At 43.7% G+C, this 20,223-nt stretch overlaps 1 protein-coding gene and 1 pseudogene across 4 annotated transcripts; both read left to right on the top strand.

The window, feature by feature from the left end:
• The window catches only part of LOC132825751 (gastrula zinc finger protein XlCGF57.1-like), a 32,607-nt pseudogene extending 28,288 nt beyond the window's left edge, over positions 1–4,319 (top strand).
• Positions 1,382–20,008, top strand: LOC132825750 (zinc finger protein 239-like). Of its 4 annotated transcripts, none has more exons than XM_060841198.1 (4): positions 1,382–1,466; positions 15,108–15,291; positions 16,920–16,983; positions 18,577–20,008. In XM_060841198.1, exon 4 carries the CDS (start codon positions 18,668–18,670, stop codon positions 19,484–19,486), a length of 819 nt encoding a protein of 272 aa, XP_060697181.1. In that variant the 5' UTR covers positions 1,382–1,466; positions 15,108–15,291; positions 16,920–16,983; positions 18,577–18,667; the 3' UTR covers positions 19,487–20,008. The 4 variants fall into 4 exon arrangements, with proteins under 4 accessions (XP_060697181.1, XP_060697180.1, XP_060697182.1 ...); XM_060841197.1 differs by having other exon boundaries at positions 15,108–15,317; XM_060841199.1 differs by lacking the exon at positions 16,920–16,983 and having other exon boundaries at positions 15,108–16,663.
• Positions 20,009–20,223: the final 215 nt, after the last annotated feature.

Raw genomic sequence — 20,223 nt, 5'->3', positions numbered from 1 at the left:
TCTAACTGGCTCTCTAACCAATCCATTTGATCTGATAGGATACACAACGAATTGCATTTATTGCAGATATAATCCTCCGTGACACATAAACTCTTCCTAAACCCACATCTGACAAGAAGAGCACATCACTCTACTAAAGGCCATTTTTGCTTCTTTCAATCTACAAACCCAGAAAATAGCACTGTTCTATTCTTCTAATAAACACTGCTCTGGTTTGAATTAAACTTGTGGCTTATATTTTTAAGTTCAATCTGGAGACATATCTCAATACAACATATAATCTAGAAAGAACCCACTCTACTCACTACTGCAGACTCTCTGAAAGGCCATGCTTAAAATGTTCACTTATCTGTTTCTGTGTTGTGACCTCTTCCAAATAGGTTCCTCCAAGATTAGTTGTGAATTTCACTGTTTGTTCATTTTCCCAATGCACTCTGATGTCCAGCAATAACTGAGTTCAAATAGGGTGAATACACTCATTTTTTTTTCAGATTTGGGGTATTGAGCACTAAAGGATATCAGTTTAACATTGGGGGGGGGGGGGTGGGGGGGAATAAAAGACAACCTGATGGGCAACTTTTTTACACAGAGGATAGTACACACATGGAGTGAGCTGCCAGCGGAAGTGGTTGAGGTTGGTACATTAACGATATTTAAAAGGCATTTGGACAAATCATGGATAGGAAAGGATTAGAAGAATAAGGGCTACGTGCAAGGAAATGGTGTTAGCGTGATGGACATTTGGTTGGCACGGACCAGTTTGGGCCAAAGGGCCCATCTCCGTGTGCTCCATTGATTCCGTCTCCATTGACTCTCCTGATGCCTGTGTGCTGCCTGACCTGCTGTGCTTTACCAGCCACTAGTAACTAGTAACCACTTTCAGGTAACTGGCAAATAATGCAGGGTGAAAATGTGAAGATTATTTTACGCTGTGAGTTTTTGAGTATCTGGAACAGTCTGAACAGCAACTAGATGTAGATTGAGCAGTTATTCTCCAAAGAGATTTGGAATGTAACTTTTTAAGGAAAGATTTGGAGGGCTATAGGTAAATGGCAGGGGAGTTGGGACAGATTTGTAGTATCTCAGAGGGAGACAGTACCGTCCCAACAGGCTGAATACCCTCCAGCCCCTCTCCCTTTGCTGTGTGATCCAGTCCCATTCACTGAATGATGAAGCTCATCCCATGACAATGACGGGGAAACCCATCACTGACTTCACAATGGGACCCTTCTGATTGACGGCAACTTTGGCCCAATAGGAGGCACTGATGGACCATGCGGAAGTGGCTCGTCCTCCAACCAATGGGTGTGAATGAGGGGCGAAAGCCGCGGTATCACACGTGACCACTGATTGCACATGCGCATTACACCCCGACTGGTGAGTGCAAGAGGAGGAAAAGACGGTGACGGTCGGAAAGGTGGGAGTTCTAGTTGAAATCGGAAGGAAAATTGAGTCACTCTGGACTGGTAGGTTTCATAAATACTCAGTGTAGGCTGCTAGACCCGAAGTAGAAGCTCCCGATTCCGCGGCTCAGGAACTGAGGTGATGCTAGGTCCCGGGTTACCGCCGCCATCTTTATCAGGGGCAAGGCACAGGGATGCACGTGGTTTCTAGGCAGAGGTGGGAGCTGCAGAGTAGAGTGGTGCTGAAAAAGCACAGCAGGTCAGGCAGGAATGATGAATCGCCTTCCTCATGAAGGACTTTTGTCCGAAACGTTGATTTTCCTGCTTCCCGGATGCTGCCTGACCTGCTGTGCTTTTGCAGTGCTACTCTAAGTCAGTGCACATGTTTCTTCCTGGTGTGGGGCGGGGTGGTATAAAGAGGAGCATTTCCACAAACTGAAACCAAAGGAACTGTTTGTTCTTGATTTCTCTCTTGGACTGATAGTGAATTTTGTTTTGTGAATTTGTTTTAGACGATAATAATTTAGACTGGTGCTGGTAAAGCATAGCAGGTCAGGCTGCATCCGAGGAGCTTCTCTACTCAATGCACTGACCGTTAACAGCTAGCGTCCCAAACACCATCTTCACGATCCTATCTACCTTCATCTCCACTTTCAACTAACTGTGAACGTGCACCCCAAGGTCTCCTTTTCAGTAACAATTTCCAGGAACCTACCATTAATTGTGAGTTCTACCCTGGTAACATCTTTCTGAAATCAGTGAGACTAGAATTGAGTTGAAAAATGTGGTGCTGGAAAAACACAGCAGGCCAGGCAGCACCGAGGATCAGGAGAATCGATGTTTCGGGCATAAGCCCTTCTTCAGGAATCCAGTATTCTACACTTGGCCTCACCGATGTCCTACACAGCTGTAAGATTATGTTTCAACCTCTGTACTCATAGAATCATAGGAAGCAGGACATTTGGCCCATGAGATCTTACCAACTGTCCGAAGAGCATCCCACCCTATCCCTTTGATCCTATATGTCTAATCCATCCAACATGTGCATCTTTGGACTGAGAGGGGAAACCAGTACACATGGAGGAACCCCATGCAGAAACGGGGAAAATGTGCATATTCCATACAGTGTAGAATCAAACCCAGGTCCATTTATTGATCAGTGTACTACCAATAAGGACAAATGTGCCCAATGTTGTCTTCTGTGCTCGATCTACCTGAAACTCAACTTTCCAGAAACAAACATTTGTCATTACCCTCCAGTTCCTCTGAAGGGCGATGAGTAGAAAACAGGAAGCACATTGGGTCGTAGCTCTATAAAATGCGTCTCCTTTCTGCTTGGCTCTCCAACCTTGGTCAAAACTTATTCCCTTCCCTGAAAGACATTTATGAATGAGTTCAGTTTTAATGATGATCCAGCAGTTTGCCCAAGTGACTGGATTAATTTCTCTGTTTCACAGCCTGTGTGTTCTTCTGGTTTCTCTGAATACATTTGTTTTCTGTTTGAAAGGTTGTTTTGCAATGAGAGATTTCAAACAAATTCACATCCAAATCTGACAGTCACTGTTTGTAATTATCTCAGGATTTTGAGCATTGAAGGAAAAAGCACCATTCACACTGGGGAGAAACACGTATCGTCTGTGTGTGGAATAGTCTGAAGATTCATCTGAAATGTCCAAACGCTAGCGCAGTCCCACTGGGGAGAGACCATGGAAGTGTGAGGATTGTGGGAAGGGATTTCTTTACCCATCCCGTCTGGAAACTCACCAACTCAGTCACACTGGAGAGAAGCCGTTCACCTCGGATTGTGGGATGGGATTCACTCAGTCATGCCACCTGCTGACACACCAGCGAGTTCATACCGGGGAGAGACCATTCAGCTGCTCCGAGTGTGGGAGAGGATTCAGTCAGTCATCCCACCTGCAGATGCACCAGCGAGTCCACACTGGGGAGAGACTATTCACTTGCTCTCATTGTGGGTCAAGATTCACTCAGTTTTTCAGCCTGCAGGAACACCGGCGAGTCCACACTGATGACAGACGTTCACCTGCTCCCAGTGTGGGGTGGGTTCGCTTGGTCATTCAGCCTGCGGATATACCAGTGACTCCACACTGGGGAGAGACCATTCACTTGCTCTGATTGTGGGCAAGAGTTCACTCAGTCATCCAGCCTGCAGATACACCAGCGAGTTCACACTGGGGAGAAACCATTCACCTGTCCTGAATGTGGGAAAGAATTTGCTCGGTCATCCCACCTGCTGATACACCAGCGGGTTCACGCTGGGGAGAAACCGTTCACCTGTCCTGAATGTGGAAAGGGGTTCATTTGCTCCTCTAAACTGCTGGAACACCAGGGCATTCACACTGGGGAGAAACCATTCACTTGCTCACTGTGTGGGAAAGGATTCACTCAGTCATCCAAGCTGCAGAGTCACCAGCGAGTTCACACTGGGGAGAAGCCATTCATTTGCTCCACTTGTGGGAAGAGGTTTAGCCAATCATGCAACCTGCAGAGACACCAGCGACTTTACACTGGTGAGAAACATTCACAGAGTGAACTCACCAGCTGATGCACCAGTGAGTTCACTCAGGGGAGAGACCTTTCACTTGTTCCATATGTGGACTGGATTCACTGAAATCCAAACTGTTAGCATACCAGTGAAATGACACTGGGTGGGTCATGTTCACCTGCTCTGTTTGTGTAAAAGGATTTATTATGTGTAGTATTTGCATCGGCAAATTGACAAAATCACCAGTGAAGGATTTTGCTTTTCCTTACACCAAAGAATGTACTTTGGTCATTAGGCTGTTTGTATTGATATAAATAAACTCATCTGTGTTAATGGGGCTGACAATGTAGGTAAATGTTGATATAATTGTGCACCTGTAAGTTATGTTTTGAAAATGATCACATTGTCACTGTACATCAACACATTTACACTGGGTAAAGACTATCCACAATGAGCATTCTATTAATGATCATTGTTCCGTTTTGATGCTGTTATTGTTCATGTTCAAATAATGTTTTCTGGAACTTTTTCTGATGATGGCTGCAATGTGTTCCTGACTATCTAACAATGCTGGATTTGAAGCTGCTTTTGTCTATATTTAGAATCAGGTCCAGAAGACTTGATTCAACGATATTTATAAACACCACAGGTTCAGTGACCTTTCTGGGATACAAATTATATACACCAGCTTTTCATTGAATCCACGTTGCATCAAGTCTACATCTTTCTGAGTGCCTTAAAGATAAGATAATCATGTGTACACTTCATCTGAGCAGTTGGGTGAAGGCACATCCAGAGTGAGATATAGCTTGTAATGGTGGGAATTTAGTTATCAGTGATGTTTAACCTAATGTGGCAAGGGGATGGAATCTAAAGGCAATCAATAAATGTGTCAGGAAAGCATGAACATTACAAGCCAGTTAAGGTACAAGGGAGTTGAACACAATTGAGTGGCATTGATTTTTAATGCTGAATTTGATGAACAAGGCAGAAAATTAAGGATGCAAATTAAAATATGGGACTATGGTGACATGGCTGTCACTGAGACATGGTTGAGAGAAAGGCAGGATTGGAGGCTCCGTGCTCCAGGATATAGGTTCTTCATGTGAGACAGTGGAGGAGGCAGAAGAGGAGGGGGTGTCACCATTACGTTCAGGTATTTATTACAATTTCAAAAACTCTTTCAATAAACCCATTTGGGTGAAAGAGCGGGTAAAGAGGGAAATTTCAGGGAAGTGTAAATGTAATAGAGTCGTAATAGGGAATTTCAACTTCTCCAGCATTAACTTTTGGAGATGCTGGGGTGTATAAAGTTAAAAATCTCACAACACCAGGTTATAGTCCAACAGGTCTCATTGGAAGCAGTAGCTTTTGGAGCACTGCTTGTTCATCAGGTGGTTGTGGAGTACATGATTGTAAGACATAGAATTTATAGCCTGTTGGACTATAACCTGGTATGTGTGATTTTTAGCATCAAATTTGGTTGTCATAGTGTGATAGATTTAGAGTGACTTTTAAAATAGATTCATACAGCTTTCGAAGCCAGTATCTGGAAGTCTCAACAAGGAAGAGGCAGGTCCTGGACTTAACATTAGGTAACCAAGGCAGACAAGTGGTAGAAATATCAGTGGGGGATCATTTTGCAGAGTTATCGTAACTCTGGAAAAGATTCAGCATTGTTATAGAAAAGGACAAGGATGGTTCTGTAAGTTCCAAGTTGGTTTGTTTTAATAAAACCAGATATGATTTGGCCAGAGTGCACAGGGAGCAGAATTTTTCAGGTTAATGTATAAAATGGAATTTAAATGGGAGATAAGGAGAGCTATAAGGGGAACAGGAATTGATACAGCTGGGTAAAATAAAGCAAAATGCTCAGTTGTTTTACTGGTAGTTTAATGGTTAAAGGATAATGGGAGAATGAGGGAAGCGCATTGAGGACCACCGAGGTAATCTATGTGTGGAACAAGAGAATGTAGGCCTGGTTCCAAATGAATACTGTATATCAGTGTTCACTCATGAGAAGTGAATCGGGGAGAATATTTTTGATAAAATTTAAAGGTATTTGTTTAGAGAGAGGAGGAGGTTCAGTGTCATCTGGCAGGCTTGAATGTAAATAAAGCTCCAGAGTCAGGTGACATGCATCCAACATTATTGTGACGATTAACCTGTTCGGATGAAATGGCAGGGCCACGTGCAAAAAATGTTCATTTCCCCTCTGACTACAGGAAAGCTGCGAGAGAATTGAAGGAGGGTCAAAGTGGAACTTTTATTCAAGAACAGAGCAGGGAATGAACTGTGAACCTGCAAGCCAGTCAGCCTCACCTTGGTGGTGGGGAGACTATTGGAAGTAATTCTGAGGGCCAGGTTTTATTTGCATTTGGAGAGAGATTTAATCACGGACAGTCTGCATGTATTTTGTAAAGTGATTATGTCTGACCAACTTGATTCAGTTTTTTTGATTGACACAATTGGATACAAATGAATACTTTTGTAGACTGCGTGGAACACTAATTTCAAAGCTAACAGCCCATTGCATCTAGTGAAATTTGGTCAGTTGGATCCACAGTTCGCTGAGTGGCAGGAAACATTGGGTGATCATCAAGAAATATTTTTCTGACTGGAATTCTGTGTCCAGTGGCTTGGCTCAGTTGTGTGTTTGGCCTTTACTGAAGTATGGCGATAATAGATGAGCAGAGGGATCTTGGTGTCCATGTACACAGATCTCTGAAAGTTGCCACCCAGGTAAATAGTGCTGTGAGGAAGGCATATGGTGTACTGGGCTTTATTGGCAGAGGAATTGAGTTCCGGAGTCCTGAGGTCATGTTGCAGTTGTATAAGACTCTGGTGCGGCCTCATCTGGAGTATTGTGTGCAGTTTTGGTCGCCATACTATAGGAAGGATGTGGAAGCTATAGAACGAGTGCAGAGGAGGTTTACCAGGATGTTGCCTGGAATGGTAGGAAAATCTTATGAGGAAAGGCTGAGGCACTTGGGGCTGTTCTCATTGGAGAAGAGAAGGTTTAGGGGAGATCTGATAGAAGTATATAAGATGATTAGGGGTTTAGATAGGGTAGATACTAAGAACCTTTTACCGCTAATGGAGTCAGGTGTTACTAGGGGACATAGCTTTAAATTAAGGGGTGGTAGGTATAGGACCGATGTTAGGGGTAGATTCTTCACACAGCGGGTTGTGAGTTCATGGAATGCCCTGCCCGTATCAGTGGTGAACTCTCCTTCTTTATGGTCATTTAAGCGGGCATTGGATAGGCATTTGGAAGTTATTGGGCTAGTATAGGTTAGGTAGGATTCGGTCGGCGCAATATCGAGGGCCGAAGGGCCTGTACTGCGCTGTATCCTTCTATGTTCTATGTTCTATGTTCTATGTTCTAACCCTTGATTGAATTCATTAACACAGTGCAGTCTGATTCATGACAGACTCTGAGTGAGGCTGTGTGGGAGGAGCTTAAACCAGGTGCACCAAATTCATGTGGTGTGTTGGAAAGATATTATAAACAGGAGGAATTATTGACCTCAATGAAGATTTGTTGTTTTGTTATTTCTTCGGTTCTGTTGCAAGGGCCCCCATAAACCCTTGGGGCTCCCCTTTCACAGTTTTCAGTCTGTGGCCACCTTCAAATGTGCCTGGGCCACTAAGGGGGTCATTTGATCCCTGTTGAGAATGTCTGCTCCATACTATTGACAGGGACTGTGGCTATGCTGCATATACACAAACACTGCTGCTCTCTAATATTTAAACATGGACTGTTTTTCTCCATCATATGGACAGTTACTATTAATCTCCATTACAAACACGGTGACTGTTGATCTCTGTCACATGCATTGGAGCTACTGTCTATAATGTAGACTGGGACAGCTTTTCTCTATGATACACGAAGGGATGGGCTAATCTCCACAGTATAGACAATGACTGGTGTTCTCTATAATGTGGACAAAGGCTGCCACATTTGACACCATGGATGGAAACTGCTGTTCTCGATAAAGCAGACAGGGACTGTTGTTTAGATCAGAGTGGTACTGGAAAAGCACAGCAGGTCAGGCAGCATCTGAGGAGCAGGAAAATCAGCGTTTCGGGCAAAGGACCTTCATTAGAGACTATTGTTTTCTATGCTATTGCCAGGTCTGCTGTTTAGTATAATAAACACCGTGACTGCTGCTGTCTAATATAAAGACGGGGTCTGCTGTTCTTAAAATAGACAGGGAATGCTGGGCTCGTGGTTAGCAGTTACCTCACAGCGTCAGGAACCCAGGTTTGATTTCTGCCTTGGACGACTGTCTGTGTGGAATTTGCACATTCTCCCTGTGTCTGTGTAGGTTTCCTCTCTGTGCTCCAGCCTCCTCCCACAGTCCAAAGATGTTGAGGTTAGGGTGGATTGACCATGTTAAATTGCCCAGTGTTCAGGGATGTGTCAGGTGCATTAGTCCGGGGTAAATATGGGATAAATAGGGTAGGTGAATGGGTCTGGCTGAGTTACTGTTCTGAGGGTTGATGTGGACTTGTTGGGCCGAAGGACCTATTTCCACACTGTGGGTTTCTAGAAAAATCTGCTGTCCTGTGTAATATGCAGAAGGACTGCTCTTCTTTGTGAAATGTACAGGGTCTGCTGATCTCTATAATTTTAAAGAGGGACTGCTATTCCCCAACACAGATAGGAACTGCTGTTATCCAGAATATCAATAGGGATGACTGATAAAATTCCTGATGTCAGGCTTTTGCCCGAAACACTGATTCTCCTGCTCCTCGGATGCTGCCTTAGCTGCTGTGCTTTTCCAGCACCACACTCTTGCCTATAATATCCAGTCCTCACTTTTGACTACTGTTAACCATAATATGGAAGGAACTGCTGTTCTGTACAATAAAGATAGGGACTACAGCGCTCCATAATTCATTTAGTAACTGCTGTTATCCATAACCTACGCTGTGACCGCTGCTCGCTATAACTTACATAAGGTCTGCGTTGTCCAGAAATTACACAGGAACTGATGTTCTCTATGATATATACTGGGACTGCTGTTCTCTACACTATAACCAGGGACTACTGTTCTTCACAAATTACACAATATTCTCCATAATATATGCAGTGACAGCCATTCTCATTATTGTGTACAGGAGCGCCATTCTGCATAAAGTCAGAAGAATTGACCGTCTTTACATTATGCTGAGGGAATGCTGTTCTCTATAACGTACACATGGCGTGCTGTTCTAAAATTTACACAGTGACTGTTGTACTCTGCAATATACACTGGAACTGCTATTCTCAATAATGTAGACAGGACTGCTGTTCTCTATAATAATGACAGTGACGGAGACAAGGACTGTTGCTCTCTATGATTACTCGAGACTAGCACTGTCTGTGTATATGTACACAGGACTGTTCCTATCGAAAACATTCCCAGGGACTGCCGATCCCTGTAATATAAAAAGCAACTGCTCTTCTCCGTAATAAAGACAGGAACTTTTATTCTCCCGAACAAGGACAACAACTGCTGCTGTTTATAATCCCTCTATGTACGTGGACACCAGGATATCTTTGCTCATCCACGCTGCCAAGAATCTTACCACGAGCCCAGTACTCTGTATTCCTGCTACTCCATCCAAAATGAATCAGCTCACAATTGTTTGCATAAACTCAATTTGTCACCTCTCAACCCAGCTCTGCAGCTTATCTACATCCCTCTGTCACCTGAACTGTCCACAACCCCCAGACTTTCGTGTCCTCCGCAAATTCATTAAGCCATCCTTTTTACATCTTCATCCAGGTCATTTATAAAAATGACAAACCGTGGCCCTAAAACAGATCCTTGCAATACATTGTCTTTTTTCAGTGTGATTAGTAACAAAAAGTATTCATTTAGCACTAATCTTAACTCTTCTGACTCCATGCACAACGTCCCACTGCTGTCCTTGATTGGCTGTAATCTTTCTGTAGTCATTTTTTTATTGTTGACATACCAATTGAAAACTTTTGGGGCTTTCTTTGATCCTACCTGCCAACTACTACTTATGTCCCTTCCCTGGCTCTTCTTAGCTCTCTCTTTTGGTTCTTTCTTGCTGACCTGTAATACTCAAGTGCTATAACTGAGCTTTCATGTCTCATCCTTACATAAGCCTGCTTCTTCCTTTTCTCAAGAGATTCAGCTGAGAGTCATAGAGATGTACAGCATGGAAACAGACCCTTCGGTCCAATCCGTCCATGCTGACCCAATGTAGTCCCACCTGCCAGCACCCGGCCCATATCCCTCCAAACCCTTCCTGTTCATATACCCATCCAAATGCCTCTTAAATGTTGCAATTGTACCAGCCTCCACCACATCCTCTGCCAGCTTATTCCATATATGTACCACCCACTGCGTGAAAAAGTTGCTCCTTAGGTCTCTTTTATATCTTTCCCCTCTCCCCCTAAACCTATGCTCTCTAGTTCTGGACTCGCCGACCCCAGGGAAAAGACTTTGTCTATTTGTCCTATCTATACCCCTCAATAAGGTCAGCCCTCAGCCTCTGACGCTCCAGGGAAAACAGTCCCAGTCTGTTCAGCATCTCCGGAGAGCTCAAATCCTCCAAACTTGGTAACATCCTTGTGAATCTCTTCTGATCCCTTTCAAGTTTCACAACATCTTTCCGATAGGAAGGAGACCAGAGTTAATTGCACACAGTATTCCAACAGTGGCCTAACCAATGTCCTGTAGAGCTGCAACATGACCTCCCGACTCCTGTACTCACTACTTTAACCAATAATGGAAAGCATACCAAACACCTTCTTCACAATGCTATCTACCTGTGACTCCACTTTCAAGGAGCTATGAACCTGCACTCCAAGGTCTCTTTGTTCAGCAACACTCTCATTAAGCATAAGTCCTGCTAAGATTTGCTTTCCCAAAATGCAGCACCTCGCATTTATCTGAATTAAATTCCATCTGTCACTTCTCAGCCCATTGGCCCATCTGGTCAAGATCCTGTTTTAATCTGAGGTAACCCTCTTCACTGTCCACTCCATCTCCAATTTTGGTGTCACCTGCAAACGTACTAACTGTACCTCTTATGCTTGCATCCAAATCATTTATGCAAATGACAAAAAGTAGAGGACCCAGCACTGATCCTTATGGCACTCCACTGGTCACAGGCCTCCAGACTGAAAAACAACCCTCCACCACCACCCTCTGTCTTCTGCCTTTGAGCCAGTTCTGTATCCAAATGGCTAGTTCTCCCTGTGTTCCATGAGACCTAACCTTGCTAATCAGTCTCCCATGGGGAACCTTGCTGAACACCTTACTGAAGTCCATATAGATCACATCTACCACTCTGCCCTCATCAATCCTCTTTGTTACTTCTTCAAAAAACTCAATCAAGTTTGTGAGACATGATTTCCCATGGACAAAGCCATGTTGACTATCCCTAATCAAGTCCCTGCTTTTCCAAATACATGTACATCCTGTCCCTCAGGATTCCCTCCATCAACTTGCCCACCACCTAGGTCAGGCTCACCGGCCTATAGTTCCCTGGCTTGTCCTTACCACCCTTCTTCAACAGTAGCACCACGTTTGCCAACCTTCAGTCTTCTGGCACCTCACCTGTGACTATCAATGATACAAATATCTCAGCAACAGGCCCAGCAATCACTTCTCTAGCTTCCCACAGTGTTCTCGGGTACACCTGATCAGGGATTTATCCAACTTTGACCGTTTCAAGACATCCAGCACTTCCTCCTCTGTAATATGGACATTTTTCAAGATGTCAACATCTATTTCCCTATAGTCCATATCTTCCATGTCCTTTTCCAAAGTAAATACTGATGCAAAATACTCATTTCGTATCTCCCCCATTTTGTGCAGCTCCACACAAAGGCCGCCTTGCTGATCTTTGAGGGGCCCTATTCCCTCCCTAGTTACCCTTTTATCCTTAATGTATTTGTAAAAAAAAACTCTATGGATTCTCCTTAATTCTATTTGCCAAAGCTATCTCATGTCCCCTTTTTGATCTCATGATTTCCCTCTTAAGTATGCTCCTACTTCCTTTATATTCTTCCAAGGATTCACTCGATCTATCCTGTCTATACTTTACATATGCCTCCTTCTTTTTCTTAACCAAACTCTCAATTTCTTTAGTCATCCACATTCCCTATACCCACTAGCCTTTCCTTTCACCCTGACAGGAATATACTTTCTCTGGATTCTCGTTATCTCATTTCTGAAGGCTTTCCATTTTCCAGCCATCATTTTGGAGGCAGATATTTGTAGGCAATCAACTTTCAAAAGTTCTTGGCTAATACCGTCAAAATTGGCCTTTCTCCAATTTAGAACTTCAACCTTTTAGATCTGGTCTATCCTTTTCTATCACTATTTTAAAACAAATAGAATTATGGTCACTGGCCCCAAAGTGCTCCCCTACTGACACCTCAGTCACCTGTCCTGCCTTATTTCCCAAGAGTAGGTCAAGTTTTGCACTTTCAGTATGTGGATGTACCTACTAGAGAATCAGAAAATTGTCTTGTATGCACTTAACAAATTCCTCTCCATCTAAACCCTTAACACTATGGCAGACCCAGTCTATGTTTGGAAAGTTAAAATCCCCTACCATAACCACCCGCTTATTCTTAAAGATAACTGAGATTTTCTTACAAATTTGTTTCTCAATTTCACTCTGTTAGGGAGACTATAATCCCAATAAAGTGATCATCCCTTTCTTATTTCTCAGTTCCACCTAAAAACATCCCTGGATGTATTTGCTGGAATATTCTCCCTGAATACAGCTGTCATATTATCAAAAACGCTACTCCCATCCTCTCTTGCCTCCCTTTCTGTCCTCCTTGTAGCATTTGTGTCCTGGAACATTAAGCTGCCAGTCCTGTCCATCCCTGAGCCATGTGTCTATAATTTCTATAATATCCTAGACCCATGTTCCTAACCATGCCCTGAGTTCATCTGCCTTCCCTGTTAGGCCCCTTGCATGAAATAAATGCAGTTTAATTTAACAGTCCTACCTTGTTCTCTGCTTTGTCCTTGCCTGTCCTGATTGTTTGATTCACCTTTGATTTCAGCTGAACTAGTCTCAGATTGATCTCTTTCCTCACTGTATCCCTGGGTCTTATTCCCTGCCCCCCCCCCCCCCCCCCCAACTGTACTAGTTAAAATCCTCCTGAGCAGTTGTAGCAAATCTCCCTGCCAGTATATTAGCCCCCTTCCAATCAGTCCTTCTTGTATAGGTCACTTCTACCTCAAAAGAGATTCCCATGATCCAAAAATATGAATCCTTCTCCCATACACCAGCTCCTCAGCCATGCATTTATCTGCTCTATCCTCTTATTCCTGCCATCACTAACTCGTAGCACCGGGAGTAATCCAGATATTACGCTTCTCAAGGACCTCCTTTTTAAATTCCTGCATCTCTGTAATCTTTTTCAGAATCTCAACCTTTTCTCTTCCTATATTGTTGGTTCCAATGTGTGCAATGACCTCCTGCTAGCCCTTCTCCCCCTTGAGAACATTCTGCCCTCAGTCTGTGACATTCTTGATCCTCGCACCAGGGAAGCAACACACCATTCTGATTTTTTGTGCTGGCCACAGAAACGTCTGACTGTACCTCGGACTAGAGAGCCCCCTAACACAATCAAACTCTTGGAACCAACATACACCTCATTGCATTAGAGCCTGTGTTAATACTAGAAACATGGCAAATCCATCACCCCCGACATTTTCCAAATCAGCATACCTGTTTGAAATGGTGGTAACTACAGAAGACTTCTGCACTACCTGCCTACCTCTCTTACCTTGCCTGGAGTTAACCCATCTATGTGACTGTATTTGCAACTTTTCCCCCTTCCTATAACTGCCATCCATCACATCCCCTTGGTCTTATAAATTCCTCATGGCCTCTGTCTCTCCAACCAATCCATTTGATCTGATAGGATTCGCAACCAACTGCATTTATTGCAAATATAATCCTCAGTAACACATAAACTCCTCCTAAATTCCCACACCTGACAAGAGGAGCACATCACTCTACTAAAGGCCATTTTTGCTTCTTTCAATCTATAAACCCAGAAAATAACACTATCCTATTCTTCTACTAAACACTGCTCCGGTTTGCATTAAACTTATGGCTTATATTTTTAAGTTTAATCTGTAGACATATCTCAGTATAACATATAATCAAGAAAGAACCCACTCTACTCACTACTGCAGACTCTCTGAAAGGCTATGCTTAAAATATTCACTTATCTGTTTCCGTGCTGTGACCTCTTCCAAACAGGTTCCTCCAAGATTAGTTGTGAATTTCACTGTTTGTTCATTTTCCCAGATGTGCTCCGATGTCCAGCAATAACTGAGTTCAAATAGGGTGAATACACTCAATCTTTTTTCCAGATTTGGGGTATTGAGCTTTAAAGGATATCAGTTTAAGATTAGAGGGGAAAGAACCTTGGGGGCAACTTTTTTACACAGAGGATAGTACACACATGGAATGAGCTGCCAGCGGAAGTGGTTGAGGTGGGTACATTAATGATATTTAAAAGGCCTTTGGACAAATCATTGTAAGAAATGGGGAAGTGTTTTTTTCACAAAAAGGTAGTGATAATAAGCTTATTACTAAGTAGTGCTGATAAATCAAGTGTCAAGGGCAGCTGCAGACAATGATTAAATCAGTAAGCACTAGGGAAATGTATAATTGTGTACTAACTTTAGTGCATAATTATTCTAGTAAATAATTTCTTTCCTCGTGATAGTTTAAATAATTTAGTCTCAGCAAAATAGCTGAGATAGCTGAAACACATAAACTAGGCAAGAAAAGATACATTGTTAAAATGTATATTCAGGAATAAAAATGTACCTGTGAACCATGGAAGATGTTACAAGCCAACAGAAAAAGTGAAAGGAACATCAAGATACAAGTTTAGCAAAATCTTCCTTATATCAGCACTTAGAGGGAGGGGTCACCAACTTGCAGAAGGGGGCGAAAGATACTAAGAGTGGATCGCAAGTTAGTCAGAGAATAAAGTTGATTGGGTAATGTAGGAGTCAGAAGAGGTGATCTCACGCAGCTCAAAAGGATAACTGTGTACTAGTTTGAATGTTCATTGCTCTTTTGCTTCTGCATTTGATGCCCTTTCTTGCAAGATCGTAGAATAAATAGTCTTGTTTCCAGTTTTGGTGGTCTCATCTAATTTTATTAAAATCTGTTTCTAACAGATTTGGGGGCTCATCCCGGGATCCCAAGCTCCGGTCGCTTGGCATTTTTGGGAAAACGGAGAAGGTGCACCTCGTTGATTTCAGCGGTCTCTAGTTTCCCTCCTTGCTGCGGCGGCTTGGGCAATCGTGATCCGGACTGGGAGACGCTGGAAACAAGACGGGCATACGTGGCGGGTTCTGTCAGGTAACTCTTGTGTGCACAAGACCCAGGTAAGAAAGGTCTTAAAAGAATTATCTAGGCGACCGGGGTAGGCAGCGGTATTTGCTGCCAGTTGGATATATCCGGGTGACCGGCAGCGGTAGTTGCTGTTGCCAGGTGGACATATCCGGGCGACCGGGTTAGGCGAATCCGGGCGACCAGGGTCGGCAGCGGTAATTGCTGCCAGGTGGACATATCCGGGTATTGCCACAGGACGGGGCTCGCTGAAACGACCAGGTAACTGTGTACAGACCAAGGTTAAAAAAAATGGACCTTTAAGTATTGCCTTGGTGGTCGGGGATGTACGAGAAGTATGGGGAATTGGCAACATACTTTATTTTATATTTAATTGGCTAGATTAATCTGACGAGGAAAGTGCCTACCTGATTCGGCCACCCAGCCTTAGACTGGTTGTTAAGAGGGGATTTCCCCCACGCGTAGGTCAGGACCCTGAATAGGGTGTGGAAGAAGGTGACACCGGACCTCAGTAAGGTTAATTAAATTACGTAAAGAAACAGCCGAGTATTAAAATGGGAAATAAGAATAGTTGTTTAAGTGTTAAAGGAGATATGAGAGGGATGTCCGAGGACCACATCCCGGCGGACAGTCCTTTAGGAAAAATGTTAAGAGATTGGAAGTACAATCCTCGGACGCGAGGAAAGGATAAAAATCAAACGATAAAATGTCAATGAGAAACAGTTGGGACAGATTTGTAGTATCTCAGAGGGAGAGAGTACCGCCCCAACAGACTAAATACCCCTCCAGCCCCTCTCCCTTTGCTGTGTGATCCAGTCCCATTCACTGAATGATGAAGCTCATCCCATGACAGTGAAGAGGAATCCCACCACTGACTTCACAATGGGGCCCCTCTGATTGACGGCAGCTTTGGCCCAATAGGAGGCTAGTGGGCAGGACTGATGGACCATGCAGAAGTGGCTCATCTTCTAACCAATGGGCGTGAGTGAGGGGCGAAAGCAGCGGGACCACACGTGAGCATTGACTGCACATGCACCATCAGACAGGTGAGTGCGAGGGGAGGAGAAGACTGAGACGGCTGGAAAGGTGGGAGTTCTAGTTGAAACCGAAAGGAAAATTGAGTCACTCTGGACTTGTAGATTTCATAAACACTCAGTGTAGGCTGCTAGACCCGAAGTAGAAACTCCCGATTCCGCGGCTCAGGAACCGCCGCCATCTTTATCAGGGGCAAGGCACAGGGATGCACGTGGTTTCTAGGCAGAGGTGGGTGCTGCAGATTGTACGATAATAATTGAGACTGGGATCTCAAAAACAAATTGTGATAGTCAGCAGAGTCGTCAGGATCTGAGTATCATTGTCATTTAACTGTGGACGGTGAAAGGTTTGTCTGTGAGAAAATATATCTGATCTGTCTGTAAATTGAGAAAATGTGCAAATCTGTGGTTAGATCACCTTGGTAAATGAGGAAGGAGATACTGGCCTAAGAGGGAGCATAGATTTATCTAAATTACACTTTGTCTCTTTGGGATTAAGTATGACAGTTCCTTCAATCATCCACTTCATGATTTTAACCTATAAACTTATTCTCAATCACCTCTAAAATTCCTTATAGATTTGAATTCCTGCACTTTTTTCAGGTGGAATGTTCCAGATCCTGAGAACTGTCTGTTGAGCTGCACTGGAACAGTACAGGAGGCGGAGGTCAGTCTAAGTGTTGGCAGACGATGAAAATGAAAAGGTCGCACAGTGAGTGATGCTTGGTTCAAAGAGAGTGCTTTAGAGTTGGCTAAGACAGGGAGAAGGCGAAGCTGAAAGTCTGAATGTGATGCTCAGTCTCAGTTCGGGCAGTTCAAAAAGTGAAACAGTCCCCAATGGGAATAGCCGATTTGTAAGTGATACCTGTAGACTAGGCTTTTTTAGGTTTTTAAAAGGATGTGTTAGCTTGTGTAAAGGTAGGGATTTTAGATTATAACAAATGCTTGAAATGAAGGAAGATTGCTAGCTCATTTACATTCTCTTCAAGGCAGTAAGTAGCTGAATCTAGAGACGAGTCATGGCGTGCTCCTTGCATAGTTTGAGAGATAAGGGATGTTTCCAGAGTCCCTGGTGGTCATGTGTGCAGGAAATGTGTCCATCTGCAGCTACTGTGTAATAGGTTTTCAGAGCAGGACCTGAGGATGGACTCCCTGTGGAGCATTCCTGATGCTGAGAATGTTGTGGACAGCAAATTTAGCGAGTTAGTCATACAGCAGGTGAGGATTTCACAGGCAGAAAGGAAATAGGTGGTCATCAGGTAAAGTAAATGGAAGTGTAGCAGACATAACTACAACCTATATTCTGTGCAGCCATAACATGACCTCGCAACTTCTCTACTCAGTGCACTTACCGTGAACAGCTACTGTCCCAAACACCACCTTCACGATCCTGTCTACCTTCATCTCCACTTTCAACTGTGAACTTGCACCCCAAGGTCTCCTTTTCAGTAACAATTTCCAGGAACCTACCATTAATGTGTAAGTCCTACCCTGGTAACATCTTTCTGAAATCAGTGAGACTAGAATTGAGCACAATATTCTACAATTGGCCTCACCAATGTCCTACACAGCTGCAAGATGACGTTCCAACCTCTCTACTCATAGAATCGTAGGAAGCAGGAGATCACACCAACTGTCCAAAGAGCATCCCACCCTATCCCTTTAACCCTGTATGTCTAATCCATCCGACATGTGCATCTTTGGCCTGAGAGAGGAAACCAGTACACGTGGAGGAACCCCATGCAGAAACGGGGAAAATGTGCACATTCCACACAGTGTAGAATCAAACTCGGGTCCATTTATTGATCAGTGTACTACTAATAAGGACAAATGTGCCCAATGTTGTCTTCTTCTGTGCTCAATCTACCTGAAACTCAACTTTCCAGGAACAAATACTTGTCATTACCCTCCAGTTCCTCTGAAGCGTGATTGGTAGAAAACAGGAACAACATTGGGTGGTAGCTCTATAAAATGCCTCTCCTTTCTGCTGACTCTCCAACCTTGTCTCTTCCTGTAATTTTGTGCAAAAACTCATTCCCTTCCCTGAAAGACATTTATGAATGAGTTCAGTTTTAACGATGATCTAACAGTTTCCGCAAGTGACCAGATTATTTTCTCTCAGTTTCACAGCCTGTATGTTCTTCTGATTTCTCCGAATACATTTGTTTTCTGTTTGAAAGGTTGTTTTGCAGTGAGAGATTTCAAGCAAATTCACATCCAAATCTGACAGTCACTGTTTGTAATAATCTCATTATTTCAGGATTTTGAGCATTGAAGGAAAAAGCACCATTCACACTGGGGAGAAACACGTATCGTCTGTGTGTGGAACAGTCTGTGAAGATTCATCTGAAATGTCCAAACGCCAGCGCAATCCCACTGAGGAGAGACCATGGAAGTGTGAGGATTGTGGGAAGGGATTTCTTTACCCATCCCGTCTGGAAACTCACCAACTCAGTCACACTGGAGAGAAGCCATTCACCTGCTCGGATTGTGGGATGGGATTCACTCAGTCATGCCACCTGCTTACACACCAGCGAGTTCACACTGGGGAGAGACCATTCACCTGCCCCGAGTGTGGGAGAGGATTCAGTCAGTCCTCCGGCCTGCGGATACACCAGCGAGTCCACACTGGGGAGAGACCGTTCACTTGCTTCGATTGTGGGCAGGGGTTCACTCAGTTATCCAGCCTGCAGTTACACCAGCGGGTTCACACTGGGGAGAAACCATTCACCTGTTCTAAATGTGGGAAAGGATTTGCTCGATCATCCCACCTGCTGATACACCAGCGGGTTCACACTGGGGAGAGACCATTCACCTGTCCTGAATGTGGGAAAGGATTTGTGCAGTCATCCAAACTACAGATACACCAGCGAGTTCACACTGGGGAGAAACCGTTCACCTGTCCTGAATGTGGAAAGGGGTTCATTTGCTCCTCTAAACTGCTGGAACACCAGGGGGTTCACACTGGGGAGAAACCATTCACTTGCTCAGTGTGTGGGAAAGGATTCATTCAGTCATCCAAGCTGCAGAGTCACCAGCGAGTTCACACTGGGGAGAAGCCATTCACTTGCTCCACTTGTGGGAAGAGGTTTAGCCAATCATGCAACCTGCAGAGACACCAGCGACTTCACACTGGTGAGAAACATTCACAGAGTCAACTCACCAGCTGATGCACCAGTGAGTTCACTCAGGGGAGAGATCTTTCACTTGTTCCATATGTGGTTGGGAATCACTGTCATCCATACTGGGTGGGAATTGGTCACATGCTCTGTTTATGTAAATGGATTTACTATTTGCAAATGCCCCAGTAAATTCACAAAGAATCACAGGTGAAGGGTTTTGCTTTTCCTTACACCGAGGAATGTAGCTTGGTCATTGGGATGTTTGTATTGATATAAATAAACCCAGCTCTGTTAAAGTGGCTGACGATGTAGGTAAATGTTGATATAATTGTGTATATGTATGGTATGTTTTAAAAATGATCACATTGTAAATATGTTGTTGTACAGTGACACTGGGTAAAGTCTATCCGCAATGAGTGTTCTATTAACGATCAGTGTGGCGTTTTGATGCTGTTAATGATATCCAAACCATGTTTTCTCGACCTTTTTCCGATGATGGTTGTAATGAGTTCCTGACTATCTGACAGTGGTGGATTTGATGCTACTTTTGTCTATATCCAGAAACGAGTGCAGAAGATGTGGTTTGATGATGTTTATAAACACCACAGGTTCAGTGACCTGTTTGGGATAAAAATTATACACATCAGCTTTTCATTGAATCCATGTTGCATCAAGTCTGCCTCTTTCTGAGAGATAATCATGTGTACACTTCATCTGAGCAGTTGGGAGAAGGTACGTCCAGAGTGATGTGCCTTACAGCTATATCTAATGGTGGGAATTTAGTT

This window comes from Hemiscyllium ocellatum, chromosome 21 (genome assembly GCF_020745735.1).
Source record: "Hemiscyllium ocellatum isolate sHemOce1 chromosome 21, sHemOce1.pat.X.cur, whole genome shotgun sequence".
Lineage (NCBI taxonomy): Eukaryota > Metazoa > Chordata > Chondrichthyes > Orectolobiformes > Hemiscylliidae > Hemiscyllium > Hemiscyllium ocellatum.
The sequence above is the reverse complement of the archived record's forward strand: the minus strand, read 5'-3'. Positions and strand labels throughout refer to the sequence as shown.